Source organism: Lepidothrix coronata, unplaced genomic scaffold, assembly GCF_001604755.1.
Source record: "Lepidothrix coronata isolate B3197 unplaced genomic scaffold, Lepidothrix_coronata-1.0 Scaffold55, whole genome shotgun sequence".
NCBI classification, from domain to species: domain Eukaryota; kingdom Metazoa; phylum Chordata; class Aves; order Passeriformes; family Pipridae; genus Lepidothrix; species Lepidothrix coronata.
In genome coordinates, this window is record NW_016690235.1 from 2,929,866 (window position 1) to 2,946,047 (window position 16,182).

At 34.3% G+C, this 16,182-nt stretch overlaps 1 protein-coding gene across 4 annotated transcripts in view; it reads left to right on the plus strand.

The window, feature by feature from the left end:
* Positions 1 to 15,715, plus strand: part of IFT74 (intraflagellar transport 74) — a 36,591-nt gene extending 20,876 nt beyond the window's left edge. For 3 of the 4 annotated variants that reach the window (XM_017816441.1, XM_017816440.1, XM_017816442.1), the window contains exons 15-21: positions 1,527 to 1,580; positions 4,908 to 5,005; positions 5,909 to 6,035; positions 9,417 to 9,580; positions 10,145 to 10,270; positions 12,656 to 12,716; positions 14,530 to 15,715. In XM_017816441.1, coding sequence (XP_017671930.1) covers positions 1,527 to 1,580; positions 4,908 to 5,005; positions 5,909 to 6,035; positions 9,417 to 9,580; positions 10,145 to 10,270; positions 12,656 to 12,716; positions 14,530 to 14,645 — 746 coding nt within the window. In that variant the 3' untranslated portion in view covers positions 14,646 to 15,715. The remainder of the gene's footprint in view (positions 1 to 1,526; positions 1,581 to 4,907; positions 5,006 to 5,908; positions 6,036 to 9,416; positions 9,581 to 10,144; positions 10,271 to 12,655; positions 12,717 to 14,529) is intronic. The other variant, XM_017816443.1, reaches the window with a different exon arrangement.
* The last annotated feature ends 467 nt before the right edge of the window (positions 15,716 to 16,182 follow it).

Sequence of the window (16,182 nt, forward strand, 5' to 3'; positions counted from 1 at the left end):
CACACACAATTATACATTGCTGGACTGTATGTCTTTCACTGTTTTAGAAAAAGAAGTGTGTCGAAGAAGAGAGTTTAAAGCATATATAGGAGAAAGCACATGCTCTTTGTCAGCATATCAGGAAGAGTCAAGGATATTCAGAATCAAGTTACCTTGTAGTATAGTATAGAGGGAATTCAGATGTTGTTATAACAGATGGAATAAAGAAGATATTCGCAAAGAATAGCTTAATAAACAGAAATGTAAACTCCCAATGCTATCTTTCCTAGAGAATGGAGAGAGAATCACAGAGGTCCATTCATACTTCTGCTCTAAGTCAGCATCTTGGTGTGCCTTTGAAATGCCTGTCCTCCCTCCCTCCCCAGTCACGTCACTTCTGGATTGGTATTTAAACGTTATTACAAAACACTCCCAAAACTTCAGCTCCTAAAGTTTTTTAGGTAAACATAAGGTGAAATAGACAGTAAAAAAAATATATCTAAGAATTTTTTTGTAATGTTTCAGGATTAATATTTCAGTGTTAGAAACATTTCTGAGTAGGAAAAAAATAAACGGGAGATATAGAAATAATTATTTTTAGTTTTCACTTGAGAAAATCTAAATAAATAAAAACTTCACCTGCTTATTACATGTTCCATATGCTAAAAGTTAACTTTAACTGATTAGCCAAAGCCAGGACTAACTCATAATGGAATAGACTTAACCATTCATAAATTGCAGGAGAGGCTAAGATATTGGTGTATGGTGGCATATTTTAAAGAAGAATTATCTGTAAAGATAATTTCAAAGTTGCAGACTTTATTTCAAATTTTTTTTTTCTTAAAACAGTTGGCAAATCATGTAGCTGTTTCATGGCTCATTATTACTAGATTTTTTAAGAAAAGGCTGAGTTATTAAATATTGAAGACTTGCCTTGCAAATGAAAGAGAGAGTCTGGCAAGGAACAAAGCCACAGCTGCAAGGAAGCTGAAGCAGAATCACAGTCCCTTAGGGTCCCAAGAGTGTTCTTATTGTTTGTATATACTACATAAAGAGGAAAGCATGGGGATGTACAAATAAAAAGATCCGGAGAAATTTGCTTGCTCAGTTATATCTGTATCTGTTTGTTTCTTTTACATTGTATTCTTTAAAATTAAAAGATTATGTTAAAAATATAAGACTCAAACAATTAAAATTTTTGATATTTGAAATTTAAAATTAATTAAAAGAATTGTCTCCTTGTGACAAATATGTGTCCCACTTTACTAGTACATTTAAATTAAGATCTATTTATAGTCATAGTGGAGTTCAGCAATAAAAGGTTCAAAAAATTGCACTGAGTCTGATTTATTTAGCTAAATATCTTTTTTTTAATGTAAAAGTGCCTATGACATAGTTTGTTGAAGTGACTACATTCCATAACATAGGATTAATCCTGTAGTTTCTAGGCATCTAGAAATTTTATTTTTAAGACTGACATTTTGCATACATAAAGGAATTCAGGACTGAGACAATGTAAAGTTAAATCAATGTTACATCTCTTGCAGGAGAAGAAAATTGGAAATACAGAGAGCTCAAGAAGAGTGAAGAAAACATGGACAGTAAGTTGTCTAATATAATTTAATTTGGCCTAATTCCTCTAAAATACAGATTTTCTTGTATTGTCAAAGCACAGATAATTTAGAGCTCCAAAGAACTGTGTCCTGATCTTTGCATCAAGTTTCTGTGATCTGCCTCAGGGCAAGGTAGTTGATATCTTAGGACTTACAGGACAGTCACAAATTTTTGGAGCATCTTCCAAGGCTTTTCATCAGTCATTAAAGGTCTTAGGAACTCAGCTTTATTTTATGAAAGCAAGCTGAAATTAATTGATTAAATTATTAAAGGCAGAACTTGAAAGTGGACAAATGTAGACATCGTGTAATTCTTTAAAGTTAAGGCTTCTCATATCTATTTATTCAAAATAAATGCTGCTAAAGCTTGGTACTTATTAGAAGGGTCTAATGTTGTAGAGACCCTAGTAGCAATTAACAGAGGATGAAAACAATTGGTTTTAAATATACCTTATTGCCAGTGTGCTGTAGTAGACAGCTTTCCAAAAAAGTTGGTCCGTTACTCAGCAAAGAGGGGAAATGATCAATAAATATGCCATGAAAACCAGAGGATATAATACCTTTTTTTAAGTATTCTCTGTATAACTTCTTGTTAGCATGATACTGAAAGAAAGGTCTCAGCTCACAGTAAGGGAAGATGGGTAAGACCATACTTAGAGAGTTTCTGTGTTTTCAAATTACCAAATTTCCTGAGAAGCAAAAAGGCAAAAACTCACTTAATCTGGATTTTCAGTAGGAATACAGACTGTGCAAGTGGGGACTCACAGTCCTTCTAAGTGTTTGGGTTTTGGTTCTGCTTCTACCCTTCATCAGAGGATATGGATGCAGTTCCAGGCCTGTTTGAGATTTGGGGGACCTGAGACCTGAGAGATTTGGGGGAACATGCAGGAGTCTAAAAGATGGGAAAAGAGTAAATATAGTACCTGTGAAGAGGAACTGGAGACAGGGAAATATATACCAGTCAGCTTTAGTATCAATTTCCAGAAAGAATGTGGAAAAACAAAGCAAGCAGACACTTTGTAAATGTTACAGAAACAGGAATATGAATAACAGTAGTATTGATTTGTCAAGTACAAAGATCTATTTTCCTTTTTTGACAGAAAAATATTGCAGAATAAGAGAGGTGCATCAGATGATCTATACTTTAATTTCAGTACATCTTCTGTCTCATGGTGTTCTTAGAAGCAAGCTAGGAAAACATTGTCATTAACCTAGACTGTGCATTCAATTAAAAAATTATTAATTATGAAGGATTCAATGCCAGAATGAAATGTTGTATATTGAATAGAGTTTGCAGTGTGTTGGGTGTTCAGGTTAATCAATCAGATGGATGACAAGAGAGAAAGGTTAACAGAAAATACTCCATTGGAAAAACTGATGTCATGTTGGAGGACAGGGTTAGAATTTCATGTACTTTTGGCATATTAGAAATGAGTTAAAAATGTTCAAAAATTATTAAGTGTAAGTTTCCACACTTGGGCAGTGTAATCAACAGCAAAAATGCAGAATAGGGAGCAGTTCACTAGGAACAGCTCTGTAGTATGGCTCAGTTAGAGTGAGGACGAAGTGAATGTGGCTCAGCAGTATCACACTAACATGGCAGAGAAAATACCACAACAGTAGGTATACATGGGAGTGTACTTTGTCAGACGTGTAAAGTAACCTTCTTCCCTGTGCATTGAATACTTCAGGTGGAGTACTCTCTCTAGTTCTGCACATAAAGAAAGGGGTGACAGTCCTGAAGAGAAACTGATGGGGGATGCAGAAAGCGTGACCTGCAAGGAAATATTAAAGAACAAGTCTTTTATTTTAGAAGATTTATGAAAGTTGTCAATTATCTAAAAAGGCTGTTTCAAATAACAAGTGAATAATTTATCTCTGTGTGTACATGAAGGAGAGAAAAGGAGTAATACATCAATAGTTGCAGAAAGATTTCAGGTTAGATATTAGGGAAAACTTCCTAACATTAACATTTACCAAGCATTAAAATAGATTGTCCTGGGAGAATTGTGGAGTATCCACCAGGAGCTGAGTGTGAGAAAAGTATAGACAAACATCTGAATTACTGACATACAGTCAGTTTTGTCCTCAAGCTACTGAATTAATCAGTTGAGCTCTTGCAGTCTCTTGCATTCAATTTTTTATGAATCTGTGAAACACGTAGTACTCAAATGAACAAGGTCAATCAGATAAGCATTATTAAAAGGAGAGTTGCTTGTAGCAAAACAGTGAGATGAGATGTAAATATGGACCTTGCTTAATGATTCTAAATAAACTCAAAGATTTGCAAGAAAACACCTAAAAAGTCCAGTATGCCAGAGGAGAAAAACAGTAGTCAAATCATATAGATACTATTCTAAGGTCCTAATTTTATTGTTGCTGGCTCAGTTTTGTAGAATTACATATATACGTGCAGATGTTATGTATGTTAGTTTTATTGTTTCATATTTATAAATGTGTGAAGATGTGTTTCTACCGTTGTCTCATCCTTCTTGCTCAAATAAGGACTTCTTCCCTTTTTCATGCACATAGAAACTCTTAGGTTTGCTGAGTGCTCCTGTGTGTCTAAGCCGTGTTTCAGTAGGAGACCCAGTAGGAGAGAAGTTACCATAACTTACAGCCCTAGGTGGCATCTTGCTGGACTTGTGACTTTCATATGATGTGTCCTACAGCTTTTTCTTTTCAATATATCTGTGACCAGAAATACAATGTAGTATGCCTAGAACACAAATACAGAGTGCCTACCACCATTACAACTGTGTTGTCAGATTCAGTTGGACACTTACTAGAATGAACTTAAATTACAGACATAGCTAAGGGGCATCATACAGAAGGAAAGAGGTGATCCCAGTTGAATATTGGTCTCCAGTCCCTAGCAGTGTTTGACATTTAGTCCAGGACATTAGAGATAATGAAGTCACCTGTTTCCTTTATTTGGTAGCCCATTTAGTTAGCTTTAAGAAAAATAAAGAGCAACAGCTGCTGGGACAAGCATTTAGAAAGGTGTCAGAAATGATGGGGATGAAACTCCTTTCCTATCATGTAACAACCCTCACCTAAACACTGTACAAGAAGGTGCTGACCTCATGCCCAATGTGTGTCTCTGGAAGAATTCTCCTTCATTCCAACTGATAAGTTGACAAGTTTCAAGGTCTCTACCACCTGGCTCTTAAATAAACAATTAAAGTTTAATTGTACAATTTATCAATATAGTACAATTTATCAATATAGTACAATTTTTTACTGGAAATAACAAAGGCATGTGCTGTACTCATACAAGTAAGAGCCTTCTTTTTCTTGTTTGCTGATCTCTAGATTTTCTTGAGACTTTTGAAGAGGTTAAGAAACAGGAATTTGAAAGAAAGGCCCAAATAGAAGCCAACATTGTTGCACTCCTGGAGCACTCAAGCAGGGTGAGCATTTCCCTCCTCCTGTGGCAAGCTAGGAATTGAGAAGCACAAAACAAGAGTGTGACTGGATGAAGAAGGATGGTGCTCTTTATATATTTAAATTTATCCACATAGTAATCTCTTAAGAGAATTAAACATTAAACCATGTACAGCTGGAGTTAAAAAAAAAAAAAGATTTGTTTAATTTCTTTCTGGGGAAAGAGTTGTCATCACTGCTATAATGAACATTATTCCATTAATGATAAACATTTCCAAATAGTGCAAATAAAACTATTGCAATATATTGTTTACCCAAAGTTTGCAAATCTCAGTTCAGGGGTATCCTGTCATACTGTTACATAACTGAAAATATTCCACTTTCCTCTCTGATCTACTAAAATTGTGTCTGGAATACCCTACTATGTAATATTGAATGTAAATAATATAAGTGAATAATGTAACACTTTAGAAATGGTTGGAATTTGTAGTCTGCCATTTTTTTTTCACTTCCAAGTCTCCTTTTCTTTTAATATTTTTGGTTTCCATGGATTTTTTATCTTACCGAAAACTTTCAGTGGAGTAATATTTTGATTGTATAATTACTTTAATTGTCTTTAACTCAGTGTGATATACCATATATGTTAGGCACTGTCACTTTAGAACCAATTTATATGGCAGCACAGTTTATTCTTGCTGTATTTTGTTTCGTCTGTGCTGGCCTGTCAGGACATCTTTTATCAAAAGTTGGCAGAATGAAAGTCATTCACGTTTAAATCACTTCAGAATATTTCCAATATTTTAAGTCTTTGTAGTATGAAAGCTAAATAACAGACAATGTCCTAGCAGAAGAGTTTTTACTTGTCCAGTTACCATTTGTTTTTTTCAAAAATAGAACATATTCTCATTATTTTTATTGGTAACACACAGAATCTGAATCATATGAAACAAATTTCATCTGTTACAAATCAAGAGCTGAAGATTATGCAGGAAGACCTCACTTTCAAATCAAATGAAATGCAGAAGTCACAGAGCACTGCTAAGAATCTGGTTACAGGTGAGATCAGCAATGAATTTTTAAATTCATTTCTTAAAAGCATTAAGATTACCCACAATGGTACACTAATAACATGTGGAAGATCTGACAATATTAAAATACAGTGGCAATTGAGAAACTGAAACTCTTTTGAGTAACAAGTTATTTATATTCCTCGGGAGTATTTAATTTACTATTACCACTAAATGATCATCTTCCTTGCAGAGATATAAGATAAACAAATGTATTTTAATACGGAGGTATGAAGTTTTTGTAGCTGAAGTTTGATTTTTACTAATACTCACCTCAAAATAAATATCTTCCATGATTTTTAAACGGTGTTTAATAAATTGGAGTCTTCCACAGTTATCTAACCATGCGTTTTTTGTAAATGTAGTTCTTAGTATCACTTACTTGGGGTTTGTGCTTTTACAAAGGATATGTACTATGGGCAAATAACTGACAACAGCAGTGAATAGCTCTCAAATTTTGAGGATTTGATTCTGCAAAGTGAACATTTGTTTTGACTTCATTTTCTAAATATTCTAAATACCAAAAATTAAACGTAAGCATCTGCAGGATCCTGTCTGTAATTTCAAAAAGCAGACAGTATTTTTCTTTCATTCCCATAACAAGTGTCTATTTAGTTCTTTATTTGCACTGTTTATAGTAGGATTGTTCTCAAAGTTCTAAGTCTTTGCCAATATCATTATTGGTTCAGCAAACCTTTCCTTGTTTATTTGGCTGAAAGGAAGGGGCAAGAATTAAGAACCATAAATCATTTTGTTAGAAGACTATTACATGCTGTACTTCGTAGTAATTTTCAAAATAGGTGCCCCTGTTGTGACTTCAAATTAGTTGTAAGCAAATATGAAGTTGTTATGCACAAAATGTTACAGAATTTGATTGTTCTGTTTTGCGTTTGAACGTGTAGTGTTCACTTGTCTGCAAGTACTCATTTTGCAGTTCTAGTGTAGTTTAAAATGCTGGACCACACATTAAAAGTTCAAATATGGCTTTTTGTTCTTTCATGTAAGCATCAATTCTGACTACTTTACGTTTTGAAAGCACCTAGTGCTACAGAGGCATTATTGAAAGACATATTTCTTTCTCTGCACGGGGAGAGAAGGAAGTTACAGTGCATAATTTTCAGCAGATCATTTAAGTGATTCATAAGTAAATGTCTGACAGCAAGGAGTCACAGATACTGTAATAAACAACTTAGGATTCTTTCAGAAATGCACTGAATTTTCAGTTTGCACAGTTGAAGTTCTTCCTAACACTTTAATTAATCTTCAGAATTCTTTTGTTGTGATTAAAATCTGGATATCCATATTTTCTTGTCATAACAAAAATATAGAATGTCCACCAGCAGAACCCTTAAAAAAGTTAAAAAGAGAAGGAAACCCTGAGGAGTAAACAAAAGTGCTGATGGCATAGTTTCCCAAAAATATTTCCCTGGGTCACTGTAGTTTGTTCTGAGAATTTGCTACTATGTACACACTCCATGCTAGACACTGCAACTTCATGGCCTATCAGAAGGAACTGGGCTGCATCCTCTTCCTGTCTCTTCCTCTAGAGGAGTTCTGAGGTTTTTTCACTGAGGCTGCTACTGGATAAGGATAAAATTCACTCCTTCCAGTTTCTTCCCTTTTCTCCAGAAAGTGTGAATGGATAGGAATACCCATTGCTGTCTCATCATAGTTTCTATCAGTATATAGATAGAACAGTCTAAGAACACTTTGTGCCTTTTTGGCACTTATGTTCTTACTACTGTTTACGTGTAAAATAAAATTGCAACCAGTCAACTATTTTATTATTTTAAAATAAAATACAGATATTAAACTACTATATAAAAAGTGAAAATGCTGTGATTAGGCCTAAATAAATCCTTAAGAACATCTAAAGTTTTTTTCTGCTATTTCTCTCCAATCTGAATTTATTTTATAATTCTGGTTTTTACTGGTTTTGGTCTTAAAACCCTCATTTATTGAGGTCCTTAAGCATTTGTCTGTCTTTAAACCACAGTGCTGTAGGAACAAGAGAAGTAAAGCTATGGTCTGTTCACTTGTGGTTTACAGTCTGTCACTGACCACTATTGGGAACTTTGCATTGAAACTATGGGCAGTTACAAAATATTGTAGGCACAGAGAAAGTGTTTTCTTAAGTGCTTTACAGTGGAAGGCAGACACTGAAGTGCAGACATGGAATGCAGTCCAAAAATTTTACTTTTAAACCCTTCTTTGTCTTGTATGGAAATTTTTTGTATTTATATACATGCTCTTTGCACATATAGGACCCTTTCAATCTTACCAATGGGTGAGCATTCCTCAGGATAATTTTGAATGGTGCACAAAAATTTTGGCTTGTCTTTTTTTTTAATTTTGAGATCCCTAAACAAATCACCAAAACATTGTAATAAACAAAAAATATTGATTAAAGGAAATCCTTCACTCTGAAAAATAAGCATATGGCATAAATTCACAAGCAGAGAGATGAATACCAAAATCTTGCTATGACAGTGAGATTTTCCCAAATAAATCCACTGAGGAAACCATAGCCACAGTTTTTGGAAAGGTGAAGTCTCCCTCTGTCACATAGGCACATCTATGAATAAAATACAATGACAGGGCAGGTTACAAAACCAAAACAAGTCTAACCACACCTAGTCCTTCCCCACTCAGGGAACTTACCTCCAAAACTATGTTGTATATTTATTATTTTGTATCTTTTTATTGTTTCTTCTCTTATGCATCTCATGTCTGAACTGTTTCGGTCTTTGCAGTTCTCTTCATATAAGAATCCACCCGTATTTCTAATTCCCTTATTACCTGTATCTCTGTTACTTATTTTTAATGGAGTGTCAGAAGTAAATTCTGTATGTTGTAGCACTTCTTATTCTGTGGGTATATGGAAGTGTTTTTCTGTACAGAGTGAATGTTTAAAGAAAATTTGGCTATTTGTTCTCAAAAAACTAGGTCTAACCCACATACAAGCAGCATAAATAAAACAACACCTTGCTAAAAAAAACTAATGAAATTATTTATTTAAATTTTCTGCATTATTGCAACTTTTTGTAAGTTTATCACCACTGCTTTAAGACTTGAAATTGTCTGGTGCTATAAACTTTAACAATGTGATACAAAAAACTTCACATTTTCATTACTCTTCACTTATGGAGTATAATACAGTTATTGTAATGTATGAGTATGACTTGTGGGATGGTTGTGAAGATCACATTTTTTTCTTTCCTTCACATAAACAATCCCATTAATATAAAAATCAGAAAGATACACAGGAGCTGCTTATATTACTTAAATATAGTATAAACCTTTACGTACTGGGCTATGTATTATGAAACAAAAATACTGTTAATTAGAAATTGTGTATCTGGTGATTTAGAGAGTCAAAAACTGCAGATGGACCTACAGAAGATGGAACTATTGGAGGGCAAGATGATTGGTGAACTGGCTTCTCTTAAAGACAAAATTGAACAGACAAAAGCAGAGTTGGAGGTCTACAATAATTTGCCAGCTCTGAAAGCATCAGGAGAAGAGAAGGAAAAGGTAACAAAAGGAATAAAACAGAATTTGTGTGCTTTTGATCAATCAGTGGGGGGTAATATGTGATTGAAAGTACTTCCTCATAGCTGATAGCTGCAAATGAATCCCAATGCTTCTCTGCTTATATACATGACTTACTAAATAGGTCCATGTAGCAGGCTATGAGCTGGATGCCTTTTGATAACTTCCTTCCACAAAATCTCCTCATTTCATTTTAATGATTCAGCTAAACTCTTCTGGTGTAACTTATGACTACCCAAACTTTGAATTTAACAATCTAACACAGAACACAAACAAAAAAGAATTTCCTACAAATTCTTAACGTCAGCATTCCCACTTGTGCTCATAGAATATGGTCTAAGCCTAGAACTTGGTCATAAGCATTGAGTATCATTTTTAGGATAAAGCATGCATTGCTAGAGAAAAACCTATGAGTTCTCTGTTCATGTGGTCTTGTTCTGAAAGGAAAAAAAAGTAGCACTTCGAAAGTTGAATTGAAGTAATTTGCCTGAAGCTAACAGCAAATGAACTCATTAATCAGTTTGTGTTGGGTTTTTTTCTAACTAGAGACTCCAGGATGACAAAGAAAAATTAACAAAGCGCAGCCATTCTTTCAAGAAGATAATGGAACACTTGAATACAGAGTATGAGACACTAAAAAAGGAGCTGCAAGAAAACGAGACACATTCTCAGGTATAGCTCAGATTACATATTATCCCCTTCAGTTGTTTCTTTCTCAGTTTTGGTTTTCTCATACACATGAAGCATTGTATGGATGGAATCTCTTTATTCCTTCTCAGTGAGTTTTCTTAGTCATGTGTTTTAAGTGTGCAGCCATATTTTCAGTTTTCAAACAAAACTTAATATTATACCAATAAATTGCTTGTAAACTTTAGATTACTAAAATCAGAGATCATTCTGAGCTTAAAATTATGTGACTTCTGTGTTTAAGTGTTTGTATTAATCTTGCTCAGAACCCTCTGCCTTCTGCCCTTCCTTTGCTTGAGTAGTTTTGGGGACAAACTTAGAAGAAAGTACAGGGGAAAAAACAGTCACTACTAATCAGCTAAGATCCGTTTTGCTTCTGAAGTTATGGTGGTAAGTCTTCTCTTGCAACCTGTGCTATTAATTTCGTTTTCCTTTTTCTAATTCTTCTGCTCCCTGGAGACCACTGGAGTTCTGGGGTTTGTTCAGACTTAAACTTTGGTATATGAGTATATGTACATTTACATTTAAAAAGTGAATCAGGAAAGATTTGTAACCTCTTGAGCAACTTTGATTCTTCCATTATAAACACCCATTTATTGCTGTCATTTTGGCAACAGAACTTTACTGGCATAGAGCTTTGAATGCTCAGAAGGAAAACGGATAACCTTAAAATAAGGTGGAAATGGAAACTGATTATTTTCTGTGCATTTCACTGGTTTTTATTGCTTGAGGTTGTTGAGATATTTGCCCTTTAGAACTGTTATTTTTTTTATAATTCAATTAAAAACTGAAGGTCATATTGGTACATGTTTAAGTTGACTTTCTTCTGGAGTGAACTTCATGGAGCAGATGAGAAGGTGTGGCTCTGACTGAGGTATATGTATACATGTGTAGAACAGGATTATTATAATCACTCTAGGGTGATGATATAAATCCACAAAGCTACATGCCAAAGTCTGCAGGACTTCGGATACTGTATATTTTTTATGCCAAGATCAGATTCGTATTCCTAGAGCTTAGGGAAATCAGAAATGAATAAGCAGTTAGGGTACTTGCATGATGAGGGTTAAAATTTTATATAAAATAATAGTTATATGTAATTTCTTCAATTCATTAAGCTGTGGCAGTTCTATTTCAGTGTCTGCAAAAAGGACTTTTTATGTCATAAGTGTAAATATCATGAGAGTGAATAATGTATATCTTATAACAACCAATTGGTTGTTGCATCAAGCATTGTGAAGTACAAATACTGTTCATGTATCTTGAGGGCTCGGGCAATTTTGCAAGCAGTCAACTGGCCTCCAAGGAGTTACTATAAAAATACATTGAATGTTTCCTTTTATGTATATCAGACATAAAGTATTTCAAATCTAGGCTCCCTTCCTGGCTATATCATGTGTAACAACACAAAAGAGGCAGTAAAAATTTTAATTGGTCAGAAATATCTGATCTTGGAAATAAATTATTGTCGTGCGCTGTGAACTAGTACACTAGATAATTGATTCTTCTCTGTTAAGATTTGAGTAATAGAGCAACTATTTTCATATCTTCTAGCTTAATAATAAGCTTTTACGTAAAATACTGCAGTGTTTTCCTAATTTATAGGAAAATTTTTGATTTCCACTGAAAGTTTAGTCTCAGAATGATTTTCAGTTTTTACATTTAAAAATAACATCTTCATATCTTGAAATGCAGAACCTTTAACAGTAGCATCAGGAAAAACAAGTATAAAATTGTATTGTAAGGAAGCAGCCATCGATATAATGTCCACATTAGTTTCCTGTTGATGCTGAAAGTATTGAAGAAGTGCCAACACTTAACCCACACTCCTACAATCTTCTTGCTGCAGCTCTGTTCTTATCACAGCTTCTGGCATCAGACAGGAAACCTAACTATGGAAGTAAGGAAGTTTCTTCTGTGTAGCTTAAAGTCCAAGACAGTGTCAGGAAATATTGTATCTTTGGTGATTTTAGATCCTACTGATTCTAAGAAGAGATAATTTAAGTGATAAGAAGCATTATGAGAATTAGTATCTCCCTGCAGTGTTCATCTTTTTACTTATGACTTGCCTACATACTTCCTTATATGATAAGTCTTGAATTCTCATCTGATTTTTTCATCTATCACTGCAGTTGCATGCAGTGCTTTTGTACTGATGGATTATGAAGTCCTAAATTATATGCAGGTTAATTTTTGGCAGCTTTAAAAACATTTTGACATTGTTTCTCATTTTGGAGTTTTTTATGTGAAATAACTTTGATCTTATTGGGTGATAGAGTACAAGGTACTGATACACCATTTTTGGGAGTTTGTATAAAGTTTGTGTGTAGTAATTAGCATTTTAATTTTTGACTCTTTTTGTGTTTTCAGCTTACAAATTTGGAGAGGAAGTGGCAGCACCATGAGCAAAATAACTTTATGATGAAGGAATGTATCCTTTTCTGTAAGAAATAGAGTCAAATTCATGCACTGTATTAATTGAGGAAGAAGTCTGTTTCCTCCAGCAGAATAAGACAGGACAGAACGGGGAGCAGGAGACAGGGGAGGAGGGGAAAGGCAATCCTTTGCAAATGTCTGGTTAACTGATAGATATTATATATAACAAAACCTGCATGTGTTGTCTGAAACAATTTTATGGGTCCTAAAGCATAAGCTTTGCTTTGCAGTCTGGAGTTATTCCTTCTGGCTCAGTTTTGCCATTAAGTTTCATACAAAGTTCATCTTCATATCTGTCCAGTCTTATCTGAAATTAATCTCCAAGTGTATTATTGTTTGAAAATCTGTAGAGCATGGTGACTTTGCATGGTGGTTTGCAGTTTAACCCCCTGAAAATACCAATAATGAAAAATTAAACAATAAATTTTATACATTTAATGTTCTTCTTATGAAATAAAAGGGGAGTTGCCTACTAGAGGAAAAAAACAGGTGAACGTGTTAAGATATGACAAGGAGATGCTTGAGCTGCAAAATGGGCGTGACTGGAGGAACTGCACTGTAGCTTTCTCATTATGTGATTCAAATTAAAGGGTTATATTTCACTAATCATATAAGACCTTACAAAACATGAGCAAAATCATTATTTGCTTATTTGCAAATGACTTCCATAAGATAGTTTTTGAAATAAGTGAAAGCACTGATGTTTATGTTAATTAGAATTGATGGTTCTTCTGATCTTGTACTATTTTTTTTTTATTCTCCATAGTTATGGTAGAGATCTGAGTAGGACCAAGCTAAAGTTTTATTTTGGGACAGTGAATTCACTGCAATAAACTTACTTCTTTAAAATTATTTGGTAACAAAAAATCTGAAATTTCTAAGATGCACAAAATCAGTGTTACATGATTACAGTACAAATGTAATTGGTAAAGATAACATCAAAAGTAGACTGTACCATCCAGTGTATTGTGTTGGACAATGGATATTGCTATATGTCTCAGAAAATAGCACAGGAATATATTTCAGGCAATTACGTGATAGCCTAGCCATCAGAGAAATAATGGTGATGATGATAATAATAAATAATAACATATAATATATAACAATACATATAGTGTTGTCTTTTTCATATACCAAATAACCCATTTCTCATATCTGATAAGTGCTCTAATTCTTAGAAAATACATCTGAAAAAAGTCTTGGACAATGTAATCTAATTGGAGGTACCTCCTCTATGAAGGAGGCTCTACAGGAATGTTTCTTAAGGCAATACTGTTAAATAAAATCTTTCCTACAAAAAACCCTCTAAAAAAACCAAGAGAAAAAGTTCATCAGGATATTAAAGCATCTGCTAACTTGCTATGCAATATTGCCTATCCAAGTACAGACCCTTATACAGAGTGCTGTGTCTGCTTGGGCTGCTGGAAGGAGAGGGGCTGCTTTCCTGGACTGGGACTTTTGTAGCCAGGCTGAATGGCTGTAAATAGCTGAGTGCTTTGAAATGGTTTTACTTGCAATGTAACAATGGGCAGAGTCTTTCACAAGGGACCTATTGTCTGTATATATGAAAACAAAACTGACCGAGGCATGTAATCTTATTTTTTTTTTTCCTACAGTCCTTGGCATGAGATGGCAGCTAGCCCTAGTAAATTAGTGTAAATCTTTTAGACCCAAGTGGAGTTTTTTCCATTATTTGCAACACTTGAGGGTTTTCACAGAAGCAAATGTCCTGTATTGTGGTTCCCTTGTGATCTCTAATTGTGCTCATATTTATACTGGCAGTTTGTTTCCTTAATTCTTTTAATCAGTCATAGCAACAAAAAGCCAGGAGAGTGACTACCAGCCAATAATGAAGAACGTGAGAAAGCTGGTCAGAGAATACAACAAGGCTCTCATAGAAGCTTTACAGAACACCAAGAACTGAACCCAGGCATTTCCTTCCTGCCCCAATGGATCAACAATGAGAGATGTGCACAGCCGGCATGGAAAGCTGGACTACTGAGCTCATTCACTCACCACTATGGTGACAGATATCCTTAAAAGTATTTTTCAAGGTTTTTAGAAGTTACAGGTTTTAATAGTATCCCTCCTTTTGCACTGTTTAAAATTTTTAGAAATAAACTTCTGAATTTTAGAAACTTGTATAAACAAAAAGGAAATACTGCCCAAAGAGTTACTGAAGCCCATTGCTAAATTGCATCTCAAATGTGAAATTTCAGTCTCCTTTACACGTTTAATTTCTAACTGTAACATCATCGTACCATCTTTATTTAGATAGCAATTTATATCAAGTAAGGAAAACATCTAAGGATGACAAGCATCTTTTAAAGTCAGAATTGCTTCGTAGTGTAAAAATCTTACAATAAAAGTAAATGCCAGCAAATTTTCATTTCCTAATGAACTTCCTTATTTTTTAAAATGTAATTATAAAGAGAGAACTATGATAAAAAAGTAGTGAACTGTAGCTAATACTGATTTTCTGGAGCATTTTACTGCTGTAATATTCACCAGTAAAGTAAATAAAAGGGAAAATTACTTGTATTTTCTGCAAGGATTTTTTTCCTCCTTTTTCAAGCTGCAGTGCCATATGCAACCTCTGACAAATATACACAGAAAGAGTTTCAACACAGAGCAAAACCAGGACTGATACAGAAAATAACAATGTGGTTTATGATACAGAAATTTCAGAAAACAAAATTTCCATTTGTATCTTTCCCTCACATTCTACATGTCTGTATTTCTAAACTGCCTATTGATAATTTCCTTTACCTGGTATGTTGTAAGCTAGTCCTGGTTAAAGAGAAAAGAGCACAGTTGACTACAGATAGGAATCTTAGCTAGACAGGAACAAAACAAAATGTACTAAAAAGCAGTGGGATCTGGATTTATAGTCGTTCTGCTCTCTCAGAAAAGTTTTCTGGAAAAGAGGTAGACTATGCACTTCACTTCATACAACTGGATTTCTGAAATAATTATCCAGTGTGCCAAGTCCATTAAAATAGTTCTGTATTTTTGTCACTAGATTTCTCCAAATCTGTGATTGGCATTTTGAGTATAAAGAAATACATAAAATAAAAAGATTGAAGATTCTTGCAGAGAGCACTGTGTTTGCAAATTCAGCACTGTAGATGCTGTTGCTCTATATATTTATGTCTGTATAACATCTAGAGATAATGGAACAGGATTTCTATAAACCAAGGACTGTTATCTAGGGGAAATTCCCACTAATGTCTCTTCCTTCCTGTCAGAGTTTCAGCTATTCCAGAGAGAGCCCATTATTTGCTGAGATAAAGTTGAAGTCTAATATTCTCACCAATCCAACCATCAGCCAGAGAGATCGCCTCCTGAATTCCACTTGTGCTAGAATAACATATTGTAATGAACAATGGAAAAAAGCTGCAGACTGAGTAAACAGACTGCTTTGAATTTGCTTTTGCTCAGGGCAGAGGAAGGTTTTATTC